Source organism: Eurosta solidaginis, chromosome 2, assembly GCF_040869045.1.
Source record: "Eurosta solidaginis isolate ZX-2024a chromosome 2, ASM4086904v1, whole genome shotgun sequence".
Lineage (NCBI taxonomy): Eukaryota > Metazoa > Arthropoda > Insecta > Diptera > Tephritidae > Eurosta > Eurosta solidaginis.
In genome coordinates this window covers 203,540,714-203,563,037 of record NC_090320.1, presented here as the reverse complement: position 1 = coordinate 203,563,037, position 22,324 = coordinate 203,540,714, and the positions used below count along the sequence as shown (strand labels likewise).

At 38.5% G+C, this 22,324-nt stretch overlaps 1 protein-coding gene across 1 annotated transcript in view; it reads left to right on the top strand.

The window, feature by feature from the left end:
- The window catches only part of LOC137240537 (serine/threonine-protein kinase SIK3), a 66,771-nt gene extending 49,041 nt beyond the window's left edge, over positions 1-17,730 (top strand). Inside the window, exons 6-7 of the mRNA XM_067766962.1 lie at positions 5,211-5,453; positions 11,205-17,730. Of these exons, the coding sequence (XP_067623063.1) occupies positions 5,211-5,453; positions 11,205-11,992 (1,031 nt within the window). The 3' untranslated portion in view covers positions 11,993-17,730. The remainder of the gene's footprint in view (positions 1-5,210; positions 5,454-11,204) is intronic.
- Positions 17,731-22,324: the final 4,594 nt, after the last annotated feature.

The following is a 22,324-nucleotide window of genomic DNA, read 5'->3' as shown; positions in this document are numbered from 1 at the left end:
AACAAGACCATATCCGTCTTCTCCGCATTGACTTTCAGCCCGACATTAGATTCCCAGGTATGAATATCCCGAAGCGCCCGATCCATCAAAGAACTAATCGTTGGAAGGCATTTTCCACTTATGACAATTGCAACGTCATCTGCGTAAGCCGTAAGTTTTACGGGTCCCTCATCGAATTGCCTGAGCAGTTGGTTGATGACCAGTGTCCACAGCAGAGGTGATAGCACCCCTCCCTGCGGCGTGCCCCTGTCCACTGATTTCGTGGCCTCGTACAATCCCCATTGTGATGTAATCTTTCTGCAATTTAACATGCAGCCGATCCATCTGATTAAGGCAGGATGTACTTTAATGTAACTAAGACCATCCATAATCGCCCATTTTGCAACATTATTGAAAGCCCCGGCAATGTCCAAGAAGACTCCTAGAGCATACTCCTTATATTCCAGGGATTTCTCTATGCTTATTACCACCCTATGCAATGCGGTGTCTACCGACTTGCCTTTGGTGTACGCATGCTGTGTTGTGGAGAGCAGCTTTTCATCCACGTTGGACTTTATGTACACATCTATCAGCCTCTCAAAGGTTTTGAGCAGAAATGATGTTAAGCTAATGGGTCTATAGTCTTTGGGATACACGTGACCGATCTTCCCCGCCTTTGGTAGAAAAGCTACACGAGCAGTTCTCCAAGAGTGCGGTACATGATTCAGTCTTATGCACCCATCGAATATTATTTTAAGCCATTCCACGACCGCCCTACTTGAGACTTGTAGCATGGCCGGGAATATACCATCTGGGCCCGGCGATTTAAACTTAGAAAACGTCTTCACTGCCCACTCCATCTTGGTATCGGTCACCAAGCCCGGCACCACTAGCTCCGTGATCGAAGTGTGAGTGATGTCTGCTGGTTCTTCTAAACCGTCTCCCGATGGGAAATGTGTATCGAGAAGCACCTCAAGGGATTCCTCACTATCACGTGACCATTCCCCGTTCTCTTTCTTTATTAGTCCCTGGACTATGTTTCCCTTTGCTAGGACTTTTTTCAACCGTGCTGTTTCACTGGAGCACTCTATGTCCGTACAGAAACTTTTCCATGAGTTTCTCTTCGCCCTGGTAATTTCACGCTTGTAGATCCTCAGTAGATCCCTGTACTCGTCCCGACACGCTTCGCTTTCCGCGGTCTTTGCGAGTTTAAACATTTCTTTTACCTGTCTTCTTAGAAGACTCAGCTCATTGCTCCACCATGGCGGCTTTGCTTTTCCTCTGAATCTTCTTAGAGGGCAAGCTTTGTTATACGCAGTCATAAGCGTCCTTGTTAGGAATTCATTCGACTCCTCCAGTTCCTCTACATTAGCAACCTCTTTGGATTGTCCCAGTTTCGTTTCTACATGTTTCTGGAATTTAGTCCAATTCGTTGCCCTAGGGTTTCTAAAGGTTCCTCCCTTCTCTACCCTCTTTAGTGGGATGCTGAAGCTTATATACGCATGGTCGGAGAAGGATGGTCTATCGAGAACCATCCAATCATACCTTGATATATCACGCTCGGAGCTCAATGTAATATCCAGAACATTGCTGGATGTTGGACCAATGTATGTAGGAACATTTCCCCTGTTGGCTATCTGCAAATTGGTTTGCAGGATGTAACAAAATAGAGATTCGCCTCTCTCGTTCGTATCTGCTCCTCCCCACGCATTGTGGTGCGCATTTGCATCTGCGCCTATGACCAACCGCCCTTTGCGCCCTTCCTCCTGTACTAGCCTTTTGCACTCCATCGGTGGAACCTCCGCAGCATGGGCCATGTAGCAGGACGCCAGGATAAATGCCTGCTTATTCTTTTGCTCAACGGCCACCGCTACGAGATCCTCGGTGGTGTAATTAGGCAGCATATATGAATGCAGCTGTTTCCTTACCATTACTACAGCTAGCACCCGTCCTTCCGTTTGTGCGTAGTAAACGCAAAACCCGCGCGCGCTAAGTCCAGAAACCTTTCCTCCCGATGAGAGCCACGGCTCCTGGATCAGCGCCACGTCAAACGAACCCTCCTCAAGGGTTAGGATGAGTTCGCTCGACGCCACTTTACTGTGTTGGAGGTTTATCTGTAGGACTCGCAGCACCATTGGGCTGTTTGTCCCCCTCCAGCACCTTCGTCTTGACGTCGTCGTCCTCCTCTTGCCCTTTTGGTTTAGAGTATTCGAGGCCCCCTTCAGCCCCTCGTGAATGTTGTGCCGTGTGTTCCTCTGTGCGAGTCACAGCACCATTTAGCGGTTGGTCCTCTTCTAGCACGTTCGTGGTGACGTCGGGGACCTCCACCTGTCTTTTTTCCCTTAGGCTTCTGAGGTCCTTTTCGACTTCGCCCACTTCCAGCGTGTTAGGATTTTTATCCTCGGGACTTCTTTTCCTGAGTCGCATGTAAATTTTGCCAGTGCCAAAGGACATTTTGCCAAGCTGCGTGTACAAAATATCCTCCGCCTGCTTGTTTATTTGGAAGATGTAGAACTGATCATCCTCGGTAGGCCGAGATACAGTAAGTACCTTCCAATCCTGTGTCGGTATGTTCGGATTCTGATTCTGCAGAAGTCGCAGTGTATCCTCCGACTTCATCACGCATGGTATCCATACCTTAACTTTTGGTACCGTGGGGATTTGCGCTTTATCCACCACCTCAAACCACGCGTTCGTGCCTTGCCTTTGGAGGTTTGGAACGACTTCCTCCAGCCACCGCAAGCTCGCGATGTTGTCGCACGCTATCATCTTCACACCATTATACCATCCCCCCGAATCAAAGTTTGGAAGGGGCTTACTTGGTTGTTCCCGCATCATCTTAAGCATTAAGCTAATAAGCTCCCTTTCCGACTGGCAGCTTTCGAGGTAGTTGCTACCTCGCTATTGGAACCCATCTGTCTTACAGCTTTGGGCCTACTTGTCTTGTCTATGCGACTGCCCTGCCTCGCGGCTCTAGGACTGGGTCCTTTCTGCCTCTTGAAAGCAGGCTTGTCGCCTTCTGCCGAACGTTGCCTCTTCATTCTACCATTCGACGCTTCTTCCTCCTCGTACCGGTTGCAGAACCGAGGGTTTCTCGCAGCAAACCTTTTGAACTGCCTTCGACCTACTTCTACCGCTTCATGGGCCCATTCCAAGCGCTCGATCTCCACTTCTGTTGGCTCGACCACTGCTCCCAAGCGTTGTACAATTCTTAGTGCTGCACGGTACTGCGAGAGAGCTCTTTTACTTCCTCTGCTCCGTACCCTTCTCCACTCTTCTACTCCGTTTTCATTTGTGTGCTTCTCCAACACGGAGTTCATTGAATCAGCACTACTCTCGCTCCCCGAGTCCGACGCATCGCTTAATTCGTATTTGTCGTCCTTGGATTGCGACTCAGTCCTCCTCTTTACATCCTCCTTATTACATTCAGGTAATGAGTTGTTCATCTTGGTCGTACGACCACCTGCCAGACAAGGCGGGCTCAGCGGTCCAGTATTATATACGGGGAAAGAACCGTCCGCCACAGCAGCGCCCTTTACTGCGGTAAGGCCATAAATACTTCCCGAGATGGCCTGGTATCGGGAAGGCTCCGTTCGAATACAGCCGAATTTATCCCCTGGCTGCAAATCGTCCAATAGGCACGGTCCGCATAACACCCTGGATTAGGGGGTTGGCAGTTCTTGGTCACCGACATCCCGCCGCCCTCCTATGAGGCGAAACGGCGTAGATGTCAGTCCTAAACTGCTCCGCCTCATAGTCGGCCGCTATGGAGTTCGGCTAAGCCCTCACACCAACGATAAGGTGCCTACCCTAGTGAGGGTGTACCACAATTAAATATTCCAAAATTTTATTGTATGCTGGTGATGTACAACTTTTTAGGTCCTATGCGACTATTGCAGAACGTCCCTTGCTTCAAGCGGATTTAACCGGCTTAGTTGCTTGGTGCAACGCAAACTCAATACCGCTGAACCTAAATAAATGTAAATGCATGTGCCTCTCTCGAATATTTTTGCCAGCAGTCTCTTATGTAATTAATAATTTTTGTATTGCATCAGTAAATTATTTTGTTGACTTGGGAGTTACGATGGATGCTAAACTTAGTTTCAACCTTCATATTATGGCTACTCTCAATAAGGCTAGAGATGTTCTATCATTCGTGAAACGATGGTCTAAAGAATTTAGTGACCCTTAAGCCTAAAGCCTTTTTTACCACATTAGTTAGACCGATACTAGAATACGGATCAATAGTCTGGAATCCACGATATCAAGTTCATGCAGATAGACTATAATCAATACAGGAGCAATTTTTACTTTTTTCTTTAAGGAATTTTCATTGAGACTCTGGGTATAGTCTTCCACCTTATACTAGTCGGTTAAAGCTTATCAATCTTCGAACTCTCGCAAGTCGTAGAGAAATGTTAGGCGTATTATTCATGGCTAAACTACTAAATGAACTGATTTCTTGCCCCTTTCTTTTGAATGAAGTAACCTTTAATGTCCCATCACGATCTTCTTTTGAGGCAGTGCAGAACTAATTTCGAATTAAATGAACCTCTTCGGTGTTTGTGTCATGATTTTAACTCTCATTCGAACTTATTTGATATAACAGGTTCACTTTTTACTATAAAGAAAACTGTCTTATCCTATATTAACTCTTAACAAAAAAAATAAAATAAATAAAATAAAAATAAAAATAAATCTTTATAAAAAATGTTCACTTATTTAGCAATTTAATAATGTAGGATATGTATTATTTCCAACTGTTATGTATAATACTCAGCTCATGATTTTTATTCTGTAGCTGAGCAGTTTTACATCTCAACTCTTAACAAACCTCCGCCTATCAACCACTCGGCAAAAACAAAATCCGTGCTTCATGCGGATGAGCCCATCGTGTCGGTTGGGCGGGCTTTGGAAGGTATTTATCCATTGGGTTTATTATTATTATTATTATAAGCTAGCTTCTGGCCATCCGCGTCCGTAAATTTGTAGACAACCTGCGCGTTATTTTTTTCATGGACACGAGGTGGACTGGCTGTGATACTTAACATAACGGAACTGGTACTTTTTATCACAGAAAAACAATGACGACAGTTTTTATCTAGCTAACCAATAGCCAAGGCCTTCTCAACAATTTTGGTCCCTTTAAAAATTACTCATGCCCGGCATTATCATCGGACTAAAAAAAACTTTACCATATATTGAAGCTATGATTCTTTCATATTTTACAGGTGCCAATCAGAAGCTGGACACATTCTGTGGTTCGCCGCCATATGCAGCTCCTGAACTCTTCTCAGATGATCATTATATTGGCGCACCAGTTGATATATGGGCGCTTGGGATATTACTATATTTTATGGTTGTTGGTAATATGCCATTTCGAGCGCCCACCATACCGGGATTAAAAGCGGCCATATTAAAAGGAGACTATCTGCTGCCCGGACAATTGAGTCTGCCATGCATAAGACTTATACGTAAGTAAACAAACATTTTTCTTTTTTGATACCTTTCATGAAAATGAAATGGTATATTAATTTCGTCACGAAACCCAAAATTGTAAGTCCTTGAAGGAAAATAGATAGACCCACCATTAAGTATACCGAAATAATCAGGATGAAGAGCTGAGTTGATTTAGCCATGTCCGTCTGTCCGTCTGTCTGTTTGTATGCAAACTAGTCCCTCAATTTTTGAGATATTTTGATAAAATTTGATGAGCGGGTGTCTTCGGGTGTCCGATTAGACATTTTTAGGTACCGGCCGGATCGGACCACTATAGCATATATCCTCCATACAACCGATTTTTCGGAAAAAGAGGATTTTTGTCATATCTTCCTCAATTTAACAGATTGAAGCTTCAAACTTCACCACATACTTTCGTATAATGCACATATTGTTGCTGAAAAAATTGATGAGATCGGTCATATATATAGTATATATCCCCCACAACCGATTATTCAGATAAGAAACTTTTCGTAATTACTGACCTATTTTTAGAGCTAGAGGCTTCAAATTTCAACGAATGCTTACGTATATAGTATATATTGTTGTGTAAAAAACTCATAGAGATCGGTGGCATATATATTATATATATGGTGGTATATATAGTATATATATATATAGTATATATATATATATTCGCAATTTCTGCCCCATTTCAACAGCTAGAAGCTTCAAATTTCACCGAATGCTTACGTATATAGCATATATTGTTGTCTGCAAAAATCATAGAGATCGGTTGTATATATAGTATATATGTCATACAACCGATTGTTCAGATAAGAAACTTTTCGCAATTTCTGCCCCGTTTTAACAGCTAGAAGCTTTCAAGTAAGCTTCAAATTTTGCCGATTGCTTACGTATATAGTATATATTGTTGAAAAAAAAATCATAGGGATCGGTGATATATATAATATATAGTATATGATGGTATATATAGTATACATATATATATTTTTTTGCTATTTCAGTCGCATTTTAACAGCTAGAAGCTTCAAATTTCACCAAATGCTTACGTGTCTAGCATATATTGATGTCTGAAAAAATCATTGAGATCGGTGGTATACATAATATATATCTCATACAACCGATTGTTCAGATAAGAAACTTTGCGCAATTTCTTCCCCATTTTAACAGCTAGAAGCTTCAAATTTCACCAAATGCTTACGTGTATAGCATATATTGTTGTCTGAAAAATCATAGAGATCGGTGGTACATATATTATATTTTTTTGCCACTTTTTTACGGCTAGAAGCTTCAAAATTCATAAAATTTCATCAAATAGTTACGTTTACGTCGTATATTGTTGAAATGCGTGATTCGTAGTCATAGTTTTTACACGCAGACCACAAAAAACCTGAAACTTTGCATCCTCACACAAAGTACCTACCTATTTTTTATTTTATATTTATCTTAAAAATCGTTTAGGTATTTAGATCTGTTCACTAGATATTTCTTATCTTATACATCCGATTATTCGGAGATTACGAACGGGATAATTTTATTGTTCAGCCCCGTTCATGAAAGGTATGAAGTCTTCGGCAAAGCCGAAGACAGTCCCGTCCTTACTTGTTTATTTTATATTTATCTTAAAAATCGTTTAGATATGTTCAAATTTCACCAAATGCTTACGTATATAGTATATATTGTTGTCTGAAAAAATCATAGAGATCAGTGGTACATATATTATATACCCCATATAAACTGTATTTTTTTGCCCCTTTTTTGCGGATAGAAGCTTCAAAATTCATAACATTTCATCAAATAGTTACGTTTAAGTCATATATTTTTAAAATACGTGATTTGTTGTCATAGTTTTTACAAGCAGACCACAAAAATCCTGAAACTTTGCATCCTCACACAAAGTACCTACCTATTTTTATACTCAGTTGAGCAGAGCTCACAGAGTATATTAACTTTGATTGGATAACGGTTGGTTGTACAGGTATAAAGGAATCGAGATAGATATAGACTTCCATATATCAAAATCATCAGGATCGAAAAAAAATTTGATTGAGCCATGTCCGTCCGTCCGTCTGTCCGTTAACACGATAACTTGAGTAAATTTTGAGGTATCTTGATGAAATTTGGTATGTAGATTTCTGGACACTCATCTCAGATCGCTATTTAAAATGAACGATATCGGACTATAACCACGCCCACTTTTTCGATATCGAAAATTTCGAAAAACAGAAAAAATGCGATAATTCATTGCCAAAGGCGGTTAAAGCGATGAAACTTGGTAGATGGGTTGGCGTTATGACGCAGAATAGAAAATTAGTAAGATTTTGGACAACGGGCGTGGCACCGCCCACTTTTACAAGAAGGTAATTTAAAAGTTTTGCAAGCTGTAATTTGACAGTCGTTAAAGATATCATGATTAAATTTGGCAGGAACGTTATTACTATTACTATATATGTACTAAATAAAAATTAGCAAAATTGGATGAAGAACACGCCCACTTTTTAAAAAAAAATTTTGTTTAATTCAAATTTTAACAAAAAATTTAATATCTTTACTGTATATAAGTAAATTAAGTCAGAATTCAACTCCAGTAATGATATGATGCAACAAAATACAAAAATAAAAGAAAATTTCAAAATGGGCGTGGCTCCGCCCATTTTCATTTAGTTTGTCTAGAATACCTTTAATGCCATAAGTCGAACAAAAATTTACCAATCCTTCTCAAATTTGGTAGGGGCATAGATTCTATGACGGTAACTGTTCTCTGTGAAAATGGGCGAAATCGGTGGAAGCCACGCCCAGTTTTTATACACAGTCCACCGTCTGTCCTTCCGCTCGGCCGTTAACACAATAACTTGAGCAAAAACCGATATATCTTTACTAAACTTAGCCCACGTACTTATCTGAACTCACTTTATCTTGGTATAAAAAATGGCCGAAATCCGACCATAACCACGCCCACTTTATCGATATCGAAAATTACGAAAAATGAAAAAATGCCATAATTCTATACCAAATACGAAAAAAGGGATGAAACATGGTAACTGGATTGTTTTATTGACACAAAATATAACTTTGGAAAAAACTGTGTAAAATGGGTGTGAAACCTACCATATTAAGTAGAAGAAAATGAAAGAGTTCTACAAGGCGAAATCAACAGCCCTTGGAATCTTGGCATGAATACTGTTAGTGGTATTGCATATATATATAAATTAGCAGTACCCGACAGATGATTTTCTGGATCACCTGGTCCACATTTTGGTCGATATCGCGAGAACGCCCTCACATATACTTCTAAGGGCCACTCGCTTTTAAAACCCTCATTAATTCCTTTAATTTGATATCCATATCGTACAAACACATTCTAGAGTCACCCCTGGCCCACCCTAATGGCGATATCTCGAAAAGGCGTCCACCTATAGACCTAATGCCCACTCCCTCTTAAAATGCTCAGTAACACCTTTCGTTTGATACCCTTATCGTACAAACATTCTAGAGTCACCCCTGGCCCACCCTAATGGCGATATCTCGAAAGTCCACCTATAGACCTAATGCCCACTCCCTCTTAAAATGCTCAGTAACACCTTTCGTTTGATACCCATATCGTACAAACACTCTAGAGTCACCCCTGGCCCGCCCTAATGGCGATATCTCGAAAAGGCGTCCACCTATAGACCTAATGCCTACTCCCTCTTAAAATGCTCAGTAACACCTTTCGTTTGATACCCATATCGTACAAACACATTCTAGAGTCACCCCTGGCCCACCCTAATGACGATATCTCGAAAAGGCGTCCACCTATAGACCTCATGCCCACTCCCTCTTAAAATGCTCAGTAACACCTTTCGTTTGATACCCATATCGTACAAACACATTCTAGAGTCACCCCTGGCCCACCCTAATGACGATATCTCGAAAAGGCGTCCACCTATAGACCTCATGCCCACTCCCTCTTAAAATGCTCAGTAACACCTTTCGTTTGATACCCATATCGTACAAACAAATTCTAGAGTCCCCCATGGTCCACCTTTATGGCGATATCTCGAAAAGCCGTCCACCTATAGAACTAAGGCGCACTCCCTTTTAAAAAACTCATTAACACCTTTCATTTGATACCCATTTCGTACAAACAAATTCTAGAGTCAGCTCTGGTCCATCTTTATGGCGATATCTCGAAAAGATGTCCACCTATAGAACTATGGCCCACTCCCTCTTAAAATACTCTTTAATACCTTCCATTTGATACACATGTCATACAACCACATTCCAGGGTTACACTAGGTTCATTTTCCTACATGGTGATTTTCCTTATTTTGTCTCCATAGCTCTCAACTGAGTATGTAATATTCGGTTACACCCGAACTTAGTCTTCCTTACTTGTTTATTTTATATTTATCTTAAAAATCGTTTAGATATGTTCAAATTTTACCAAATGTTTATGTGTATAGCATATATTGTGGTCTGAAAAAATCATAGAGATCAGTGGTACATATATTATATACCCCATATAAACTGCATTTGTTTGCCCCTTTTTTACGGCTAGAAGCTTCAAAATTCATAACATTTCATCAAATAGTTACGTTTACGTCATATATTGTTGAAATACGTGATTCGTAGTCATAGTTTTTACACGCAGACAACAAAAAACCTGAAACTTTGCATCCTCACACAAAGTACCTACCTATTTTTTATTTTATATTTATCTTAAAAATCGTTTAGGTATATACATCTGTTCACTATATATTTCTTATCTTATACATCTGATTATTTGGAGATTACGAACGGGATAAGTTTATTGTTCAGCCCCATTCATGAAAGGTATGAAGTCTTCGGCACAGCCGAAGACAGTCCCGTCCTTAGTTGTTTTATCTTTCTTTTAGACAAATAATCGTGTTATCTTGCTCATATATAGATCAAGATTCAATCAACTATCTTAGAATAATTTCGAGACCGTTTATGTACAATTTCAGGACTATTTCTGGGCATATCATATTGGCATTATTGTAGGGTTCATTTAGAGAATATTTTTGGACAATTGCTAGGAAGCTTTGGACGTGTTACAAGGTTCTTTCCGGGATTATTTCGGGAAGGTTTTGAAACCATTTCAGATGAATATATCCGTAAAATTTTGGGATTGTTTTCGAAATTGTTTCGGGACTATTTCTGGGTCTTTTACGAATGGTTATCGGGTACATTTCGGTATTGCTTGAAGACAGTTTTAGGATTGTTTTGGGATTATTTCGGGACTATTTTGGTATCGTTGTGAGTTCATTGGGAATGGTTTCGGGATAACTTCGCCGTCATCTCGAAATCATTGTGTGCTTATTTCTTGACCGTTTTTCGAAATGACTTCGGGACAATTTCGGAACCGGTTTTAAATGATTTCGGAACTATTCCAGGAGTTATTCTGGGATCATTACGGTATTGTAGCGGGATCATTTCGGGAATATTTTGAGACCGTTGCAGAATAATTTCGGAACTATTTCGGTACTATTTCGTAATTTTTTCGAGATAGCTTCGGGACTATTTTCAGAATTACTTTAGGAATTTTTCAAGATATTTATTAGGATTGTTTTGGGACTATATTGAATCGGAATTTCGGGATTGTTTCTGCGATTATTTCGAAGAAAACCCTTTCGATTTTGGCTCATCAAAAAAATATCTTGAGGTTTTTCTTGAGACCTGCAAAATTGGCAGTAGTGATACTAATAAAACTATTCGTAAACGTGCTAATATTTTTGCTTTATTTCTCCATTTTCTTACAGAACGCATTCTCATTCACATCCCTCTACGTCGGCCAAACGTTGATGATATGCTCAACAGTCAGTTCGTTTGCTATCCGAAACTCAGCGCTGAGCTAATGCAACAAGAAATCAACTTACGCACAAAACCCGTAAAGCGATCAGGATTTTGGGTACGTTCGAAATCGCGGCGTATGCGTAAATCATATTCATTGCGTGAACGTTATATGGAAGTAACAAATAAACCGCCCATCAATATGAATACACGTAAAAACGATGGAGTATTCATTGATAATTTCTTATATCCAATCGAAATTAATCATGATCTACCAAACGAACACTCAAAGGAATCATCCAAACCAAATACGCCAAAACGTTCATTCTTCTGTGGTACACTAAAAAAGAAGGTCAGTCCAATGGAAATGGAAAAAGAGAGACAACTTGTGAATGGTAATGCTTGTGGCGAAAATCGACAATGGAATGCTGAAATGACAATCGATTGTCCTCTCTTCAAAAATTATGATATAGAAACGGGTGATTTTGTTATGCTGCCAACAGATACCGATGATCTGACTATGGTTCAACCGTTGGAGTATGAAGCGCGTCAATTGCTGGATGAGCTGGGCGTGAGTTCGTCCATGCTGCGTGCAGCCATACAAAATGGTCCACGTAGTGATATAATTGGTGCGTATCGTATTATTGTAAATCGTTTGCAAAAACAGTCATGGCTAGCACGAAAACATGTCGAGCTGGCTTTACAAGAAATGCCAAAGATTGAAAGGAAAATGGAACGCTCATGTTGCATACTTTAAGGGGAGTTAGGGTTGATGCATGACAGCACCATTTCTTTTACTTCCACCAAAAAATGTTTTTAATATACAAACATAATATTTTTTCTCTATCCAAATAATCTCTTTCCCTCCTATCTAACCTTATATACATATACATATGCAGTTCTGTATATTTAAGTAGCTATATTAATTTGTTTAATGTGTTTAGTAAAATTAAAAATATTAATTTGGAATGACAAAGGACAGACAGCACATGTAAAATAATAAATGTGAAATGTCAATTGACAAAATTTAAATTATATGTAAATGACAAATCACACGTCATATATGATAGGTGAAAAACATTGGATTGTTGGTAGATGATTTATGGTGAATATAATTTTAAAAACCGATTAACCATAAATGATATCAATTTGTCGTGCATGTTATCAAGTATCGCACATCTCTTACTTTTGCCACTAGTAAACAACAATGGCATTGTAAACACGGGTACACAGTGGGGTGAGAGTACTCCCCATTAAGGAGAGAAATGAAATGCCGAACAACTAGTTTTTGTCGAACACTCAGAAGCTTGGGCATCCCAACAGACATCTCATTGAAGAGGCTCTGTGTCCCCGGAGGTAAAGAAGTTGTCTCCCTAAACATTATGAGGAAATAGAGCACCTGAGAACACATAAGATGCATGCATAAGATAAACAACAATAGGTTCTCAGTGATATTCACAAAAAGGCATCGGACGTCTGTGCAAGGATTGTCCGTCCAACCCCGTCCTTAAAGATAAATACCCTAAACTTGCAGAAGCGAAAAGCAATCTGCCTAGGAAACGTGTGCCACTCAAGCTGAACTTTGATCTAGATACTCTTACCTATCCAGAATCTGCTGCGACATACATAACCATATTTTTAAATGCAATGTGGAACCAACACCTCGAACACCCCTCTCACTCTGGTGCACCCCTGTTGAAACTGCAAGAGGATATTAATGAAAATTTGTGAGTGGTCGCACCTATTGCATGGGGCTAAGCACTATTTCTACAACAACAACAAAGACATTGCAAACCCAAGATAAGAAAAGTTCCACCAACCAACAAAATTGTCTACCAAACTATTACCGCAAATAATTTGAATGGTCAACAATCGTTGGTTCAATTTAGGAACGAAAGTTCAGAATGCGGGAGAACTAAAAAGGGTGTACCCCAGGGCGGTATATCCCCGCTTCTGTTTGTTTTCTACATATCAAAGCTACCGTCCTCACCAGAAGGCGTTACTATAATCTCCTACGCCGACGACTGCACGATAATGGTAACGGGACCTGATCCTCCAATCAGGTTTTAGAATAAACAGCTATCTCCCTAGTCTTACTAGTTTCTTCATCTCGCGCGACCTGGTATTATCACCGATCAAACTCACGGCCACACTGTTTATGACGTGGAAGGAAGAGATGACGCATCCAAAAGCTTATTTATTTATTTTATTTATTTATTTATTTATTTGACATAGTGGTTATATCTGTAAGACAAAGTCTTTTTAAGTACATCGGCAAGTTTTAAAAACAAAATAAATAATTTAAAATTGAAGTTGTTATAACAACTTTAATGCTTTACCTAGAATACACGTTTGATAAGAACATGAAAGTGCTTAAGTATATTAAGAAAGAAAGAATAGAATATAGATGAAATTATGTTGTAACCACATTAATCACACTGAATTGAAGTAACTATGAATTAGCTTCCTGTAGTTGCTCCTACCCATATCAGCCTTGAGAGAGTCAGGAATGGAGTTCCAGAGCCTTACAGAATTAACAAAAAACAGCCTCGATGAAGACAAATATAAATATCGTGGTACTATTAGCTTGCGGTGTCTAGAAGACTTGGAAAATTTTAGTTTTTCATAAAGATAATTTGGTGTTTTGAATTCAATAAGTTTGAACATAAATATACAGTTTCGTGCAGCAATATAATCAAAAATACTGCACACTAGAACTTTGCACCTCCATGTGGAGATGTGGTCATACCTTTTAAGGCCATAGACACAACGCGTTATATTATTAAATGCAACATCAATTTTATGGCTCGAAGCAGAATCTAATTGACTGTAGACAAGCTCAGTGTATGTTATGTGCGGCACAATCAATTGTATAGCTAACTTTTTTCTGGTCTCCAAAGGTGTAAAAGAAGCAGAAGCTCTTAAACGGCGCAAAATAGAATAAACATTGCTTAGAATTTTATTAACGTGGTCAATACAGGTCAACTTGGAGTTTATCACAAAACCCAAATTTCGAATCTTTTCAGTAAACGAGAGGGCACTATTTCCAACAAAGAGCTTTGGAATATCCTCAACATGTACAACGCTACTACTTATGGGCAACACATATGACTTTTCACCATTTAAGCATAGACAGTTTTCACAAGCCCATTTCCAGATTGCAGACAAGTCACTATTTATTTTATAACATAAATCTTCGACAATGCCAATACGACTAGATAGGTATAACTGGATGTCATCAGCATATGCGTGGACATTTACGTGCTGACACACTGAGAAAACATCATTGACAAAAAGACTAAACAGAAGAGGACCAAGCACAAAGCCTTGTGGCACACCAGTAGGGACAACACGAGATTTGGATGCAGAGTTTTTGCAAACTACCTTCTGGGTTCTTCCCTCCAGGTAACTGGCCATAAGCTCAACAGATGTAGTGGAGAACCCGAAGTAGAATTCGAGTTTTTTGCAGAGGAGGTTGTGCTGCACTGAGTCAAAGGCCTTAGAAAAGTTAAGGAGGGTTAGGCCACTTTTGTCAAAACTAGTTCTTATGTCGTCAAGTATTTTGATCATTGCAGTAGAGCAACTGCGCTTAGGTCTGAATCCAGATTGCACTGGACTCAACAGGTTGTTCTCCTTAACATAAGCTGAAATTTGACCCACCATCAAGGACTCACACACTTTAGCAAACGCAGCTAAGATGCTAATTGGCCTATAAATGCAAGGTTCAAGAGCATTATATGTTTTGGCGACAGGAATAATTAACGCCTTATTCCACTCCCCAGAGAAACAAGAAGTTGTGAAGCAATGATTTATAATATGCGTGAGAGTTCCTAAAATGAATGGCAGAACGAGTTTGATGAACTTCAAAGAGATCCCATCATCCCCAATAGCATTAGATTTGATGTTCATAATTGGTTTACAAACTTCTAATTCTGATACTGCTTTAAATTCAAATTTAATCACTGGCGCATGCAACCGAAGTTTTATCTAAAGTACAAAGCCGCAACAAAACCCTTAACTCGCTTTCCGGCCGCACTTGGAGAAAATATGAATAAACGTTGCTAATCACGTACAAAGTAAATCACATGCCGCTCATGTGCTATACGTGGGGTAACAAATTAAATGGGCTTACACTGAAATGAGAGCTCTTGGTCGGGAAAAAAATCCCGAGTCGCTCCGGTGCGAAGAACCGGCTGCCGTGGGAAGCGCTGTGCTATACGTCATCAGCGTGGTCGCCTGTTATTTAAACACACATATTGGAAAAGATTGCAGGCAAAATGCTGCGCTCTCAACTGAACGCGGAATGCCTCCTTATGAGCCGCGAATATTATCTATATAACGAGGCCAGAGAGCTCAATATTCAAGAGCATAACGAAATGCTGAACAGACAGTTTTTGTTTTACTGTCACAAACCTGAACACCCTAGCAAACAGCTTGATCTGATAATACGTTTTGAAACTATACGTTCTTGATCGCTGCGAATAAACTCAAAATGTGTAGCACACTTTCAGGAAGACTGTCTGATATTGGGTTTAGATACAGTTGGAAGGACACTATCTCAAACGGCAAAGGGGTCCTTACAAAATTAAAACTTTCACTCTCAAATTTTATATGTCTTACAAAGCTTATAGTTTTCATTAAAGTAAAGCAGAGAAGTTGTTTTAAGGATTTTCAGGTAGAATAACGCGAAAACCAAAAACAATTGGTAAATACCGAACGGCTTAACAAAGGTACAGGATCACTTCTGGTTCCAACGTTTGTGAGTCTGTGTAATAGTAGTTAAACATGGCACTTAAGTTTAAATCTGCAAAGTCCATTTAAATAGGTTAAAAGCAAGCTAATTCACTTGCATTGGATTAAATTATTTTTATACCCTGTGGGTAGTCTAACGTCGTTGTTTGAGCGCGTTTATCGGCGTTTGTTGTTGTAGCGATAAGGACACTCCCCGAACGCGTTGGGGAGTGTTATTGATGTTGATGGTCCTTTGCCGGATGCAGATCCGGTACGTTCCGGTAGCAAGCACCATTAAGGCACTAGCACGACCATCTCAGGAACAATTTGGTATGACCACATGAAACCTTCTAAATTAAATTAACTTCTGACACATTACTATTGTCACGAATTTAGTGCAATTCCGCTTATTTGCAACCTTCTGCTAAAGTTCGAATCACTAAACTTTTGAACAAATAACTCAAATTTTCAATAATGCAAAATGGTCTTTATTAGACTACTTTCACAATAACACTTCTACTTCTCAACAGATAGTGTGCTTAAATCAAACTGATTTGCTTACTCAGATTTAACTCCTTTTATACTCTGTGATGTCCCGTTCGCATACTTCTAGGCGTTTCTAGAATTTAACTTAGTTACCAGCTATAAAATTACCAGCTATAACTACAGATGCACGTTATAGCTTCTCATATGCGCGTGTATATGTGAGTGATACTTGCACAAATGATTGCCTACTTTTGTGAGCATCTCAGATAAGATATGTATATGCATGTGTTTGTGCGTTTCTCTGCGCTGCGTGTACGTACATATGTGTAGACATAATGATTGATTCGTTTATGTAGATACAAGTGACTGCTTGCTTTATTGTTGGTGTGGCTTTATTTACTTAGTATCAGATTAGTGATGTGAGTATCACTTAGTGTCACTAATATTCGTCACACTACTTATTAAACAAACGTGAATAAAGTTAAATTGAAATAGCTTAGATTTTTAAGTAGTAATTTGATCTCTGAACTTGAAGACGACTACTCAAGAATTTTATTATGAAAAAAATAAAACACATTAATATAGTATACACAAAACGAAGGACTGTGTGTTATGCAGCAGTCGAATTTCATAACATTAATTTTAACGTAATGTAAACAAATACAAAAAAAAAAAAAACAATAAATTATAGTAAAATTAAAATATCTAAATAATTGTTAGCTTAATGTGCTCGATGTATGAAATAAAATCCGAAAGGTGTATACTCAAATAAAATGAATGTAGCATAATTTGTAGTTATATACAACAATAAAAATAATATAGTTGTTATTATTATTAGTCATAGTAATAGACACAATGTGTTTAAATTTTATTATATTTTGTAATTTTCTAATTTATAAAAAAAAAAATAATAACAACAATTAAGTATTAAATACTGAATAAAGTCGTACTTTAGTTGTTAATTGTACCAAGTAAAACTTGTGTGAAATAAAAGCCAAAAATTATTATATTAAAAAATATCTGGTATTATTGTTTGTCCATTTTTACGTACGATTTTGCTTCGGTCAGAAATAAAAAATTTCCATAAACTAGGAAAATTGTCTCCCATGGAGTCATTTATAAAGAATCCAAACCAAATACAAATAAACGCGAAATCACTTAAATAGTAATTAATAAAAAAAATTGTATGTATATTAATTAAGTAATCAATTCGAGTTTATTAAGTAAGATGGCGATTATGAATGTAGTCTTGTATATCCGATAAATAAACACATAGTCAAGGTCATTCAAAAGTTAATTTGAGATGAGTTTTATTTTCACAAAGCGCTATTGAATGAATAACGAATTTTAGGGGATCCTGATAAATATACACCTTCTGCTAACGTTCGAATCGCTGAACTGTCGAATAAATAACTCCAATATTGCAAAATGGTCTTTATTTAGGCTAGTTTGGGAGTAGTACTTCACAAGTATACTTCACTAATAGCGTGTTTAAATCAAAAGTTGGGGGATTCCCCCTGGCCAGGGGTTTGTCAGGGGGCCCGCGATTTAGTGGTACTAAGAGATGTTTATACTAAGTTGAGCAGAGCTCACAGAGTATATTAAGTTTGATTGGATAACGGTTGGTTGTACATATATAAAGGAATCGAGATAGATATAGACTTCCATATATCAACATAATCAGGATCGAAAAAAAATTTGATTGAGCCATGTCCGTCCGTCCGTCCGTCCGTCCGTTAACACGATAACTTGAGTAAATTTTGAGGTATCTTGATGAAATTTGGTATGTAGGTTCCTGAGCACTCATCTCAGATCGTTATTTAAAATGAACAATATCGGACTATAACCACGCCCACTTTTTCGATATCAAAAATTTCGAAAAACCGAAAAAGTGCGATAATTCATTACAAAAGACAGATAAAGCGACGAAACTTGGTAGATGAGTTGAACTTATGACGCAGAATAGAAAATTAGTAAAATTTTGGACAGTGGGCGTGGCACCGCCCACTTTTAAAAGAAGGTAATTTAAAATTTTGCAAGCTGTAATTTGGCAGTCGTTGAAGATATCATGATGAAATTTGGCAGGAACGTTACTCCTATTTTTATATGTACGCTTAATAAAAATTAGCAAAATCGGAGAAGGACCACGCCCACCTTTAAAAAAAAATTTTTTTTAAATAAAATTTTTACAAAAAATTTAATATCTTTACAGTATATAAGTAAATTATGTCAACATTCAACTCCAGTAATGATGTGGTGCAACAAAATACAAAAAGAAAATTTCAAAATGGGCGTGGCTCCGCCCTTTTTCATTTAATTTGTCTAAAATACTTTTAACGCCATAAGTCGAACAAAAATTGACCAATCCTTTTGAAATTTGGCAGGGGCATAGATTTTATGACGTTAACTGTTTTCTGTTAAAATGGGCGGAATCGGTTCATGCCACGCCCAGTTTTTATACGCAGTCGTCCGTCTGTCCTTCCGCATGGCCGTTAACACGATAACTTGAGCAAAAATCGACATATCTTTAATGAACTTAGTTCACGTGCTTTCTTGAACTCACTTTATCTTGGTATGAAAAATGAACGAAATCCGACTATGACCACGCCCACTTTTCGATATCGAAAATTACGAAAAATGAAAAAAAATGCCATAATTCTATACCAAATACGAAAAAAGGGATGAAACATGGTAACGTAATTGGATTGTTTTATTGACACGAAATATAACTTTAGAAAAAACTTTATAAAATGATTGTGACACCTACCATATTAAGTAGAAGAAAATGAAAAAGTTCTGCAGGGCGAAATAAAAAACCTTTAAAATCTTGGCAGGTATTACATATATAAATAAATTAGCGGTATCCAACAGATAATGTTCTGGGTTACCCTGGTCCACATTTTGGTCGATATCTGGAAAACGCCTTCACATATACAACTACCACCACTCCCTTTTAAAACTCTCCTTAATGCCTTTAATTTGATACCCATATTGTACAAACTCATTCTAGAGTCACCCCTGGCCCACCTTTACGGCGATATCTCGAAAAGGCGAACACCTATAGAACGAAGGCCCACTCCCTTTTAAAAATACTCATTAGCACCTTTCATTTGATACCCATATCGCACAAACAAAGTCTAGAGTCACCCGTGGTCCACCTTTATTGCGATACCTCGAAAAGGCGTCCACCTATAGAACTAAGGCCCACTCCCTTTTAAAATACTCATTAACTCCTTTCGTTTGATACCCATATTGCACAAACGAATTCTAGAGTCACCCCTGGCCCACCTTTATGGCGATATCTCGAAATGGCGTCCACCTATGGAACTAAGGATTACTCCCTTTTAAAAAACTCATTAACACCTTTCTTTTGATACCCATATTGTACAAACAAATTCTAGGGTCAGCCCTGCTCCACCTTTATGGCGATATCTCGAAACGGCGTCCACCTATGGAACTAAGGATTACTCCCTTTTCAAATACTCATTAACACCTTTCTTTTGATACCCATATTGTACAAACAAATTCTAGGGTCACCCCTGGTCTACCTTTATGGCGATATCTCGAAAATGCGACCACCTATACAACAACCACCACTCCCTTTTAAAACCCTCATTAATAACTTTAATTTGATACCCATATCGTACAAACACATTCTAGAGTCACCCCTGGTCCACCTTTGTGGCGATATTTCGAAACGGCGTCCACCTATAGAACTAAGGCCCACTCCCTTTTAAAATACTCATTAGCACCTTTAATTTGATACCCATATCGTACAAACACATTCTAGAGTCAACCCTGATCCACCTTTATGGCTATATCCCTAAATGGCGTCCACCTATAGAAATATGGCCCACTCCCTCATAAAATACTCTTTAATGCCTTTCATTTGATACGCATGTCATACAAACACATTCCAGGGTTTCCCTCGGTTCATTTTCCTACATGGTTATTTTCCCTTATGTTGTCACCATAGCTCTCAGCTGAGTATGTAATGTTCGGTTACACCCGAACTTAACCTTCCTTACTTGTTTTAATTCAAGAGAGTCTTTAGTTGTTCCATGTGCAAATTTTAAGCCGAATTTAAAAAGCAACGAATATTGATAATGACTTTTTGCCTGTGCCTGAGGAGACAATAAAAACATCAAACAAAAGTGTATGTTTACATGAATCCGAAATTGTAAGTTTTCGTTGTGACACTGATGAAGGTTCATTTCAAAAAGTCTTCCAACAATACCACCAACTCTGTATCAAAGTCCAGATTATTTAAACGACTTCGATATCGGTACAGTAAATAATGAGTTTTTGCGATCAGAAGAAGTCAACGAAATAATTCGTCTAGGTCATCAAAAGTGTCCTGTTATTTTTCCACGTGATTGCCATGACGAGGCATTTCCTACCTCGTTGTTAAACAGAATCTTGCCAAATGGAGAGAAAGTGGAGCGTGACTGGTTAGTGTGGAGTGCCAGTAGCAATGCTTTTTTTCTTTTGCCTACCATATCGTCTGTTAAGCACCAATACTTTAAATCGACCTAAAACGTGTTGTCCTGACGGATATTCGAAATTCCAGGTATGGAATAAGCTATACAATAAACTGCCATCACACGAAAATACTCAAGATTAAATTAAATGTTATATTCAATGGCGATCTTTACAAAATCTAATTCAAAAAGGAGACTACAATGGATACACTTATCAATGACCAGCTAATCACTGAAACTCAAAAGTGGAAAGAAATTTTATATAGAATTTTGGACACTATTTTATTTTTGGGTGAAAGAGGCCTAGCTTTCAAATATATATCTTGGTGAACGAAACGATGGAAATTTTTTGGGCATCTAAGATATCATAAGCCAGTATGATCAGATACTTAGGGATCATTTGGAGAAAGATAGGATTTCAAAACAACAGCACAAATGTTTATAGTTCACGCTCTTTCCCCAGACATTCAGAACGAGTTTATAGAAATTTGTGCAAAGCTTGTGAGAGAAACTATATAAGATCAAGGCAAGAAAGCCAAGTATTTTGCCATTATCGTTGATGCTACGCCTGATGCTAGTCACGTTGACTACGTTCATTTTGAGATAACCCCATTTCAATTCGAAAGCAACAAATTTTACAATTCAAGAACGGTTTTTGGCTTTCGTAAATTGTAACCAAAGAACTGGTCAGAAAATCGCTGATCTAATTTGCCATACTTGACTGAATGTTGTCGTACACAAGGGTACGATAATGGCGCCAATATGAAAGGAGCTTACAACGGAGCAGCACGTCACATTCTCCACAAAAACTTGAATGCTGATTACTCTCCTTGTGCAACCCACAGTCACAATCTATGAGGTGTTGATGCTGCAGAATGTTGTACGCTGCAATTACTTTCTTCGGAGTTGTACAAAAATATTTTACTATTTTCAGCAGCACTCCACAACGATGGGACATCCTCAAAAAACAAAATGTACCGAGCTCCCTTCATAGTCCTTCAGCCAAAAGCCAAATTTGACTGTGCAAGCATACGGCGATGTCACCGGCATTCTCAAGTACATCAACAAGTTCGAATTTATCTTGCTGTCCTCAATTTGGTTGAAAATACTGAATACCAGTAATGATAGAAACGTGGTCCTCCAAGCTAGAGACGCCACCAGAGATGTTGAGGTCCCACATCTAGATGCCTTATTAGCTGATTTGAAGTTGATCAGGAACCAATCGGACACAATTTTAAATGAATGCAAAACAGTTGCTATTCAATTGAACATCCTGCCAAAGATTCCGGACAATCGAAAGAGAACGCCCAAAAGACGTTCTGAAGATAATTTAAATGAGATGATTACGGATGATTCAGAGTCTTATTTTAAGAATAATACATTCCTGGTGA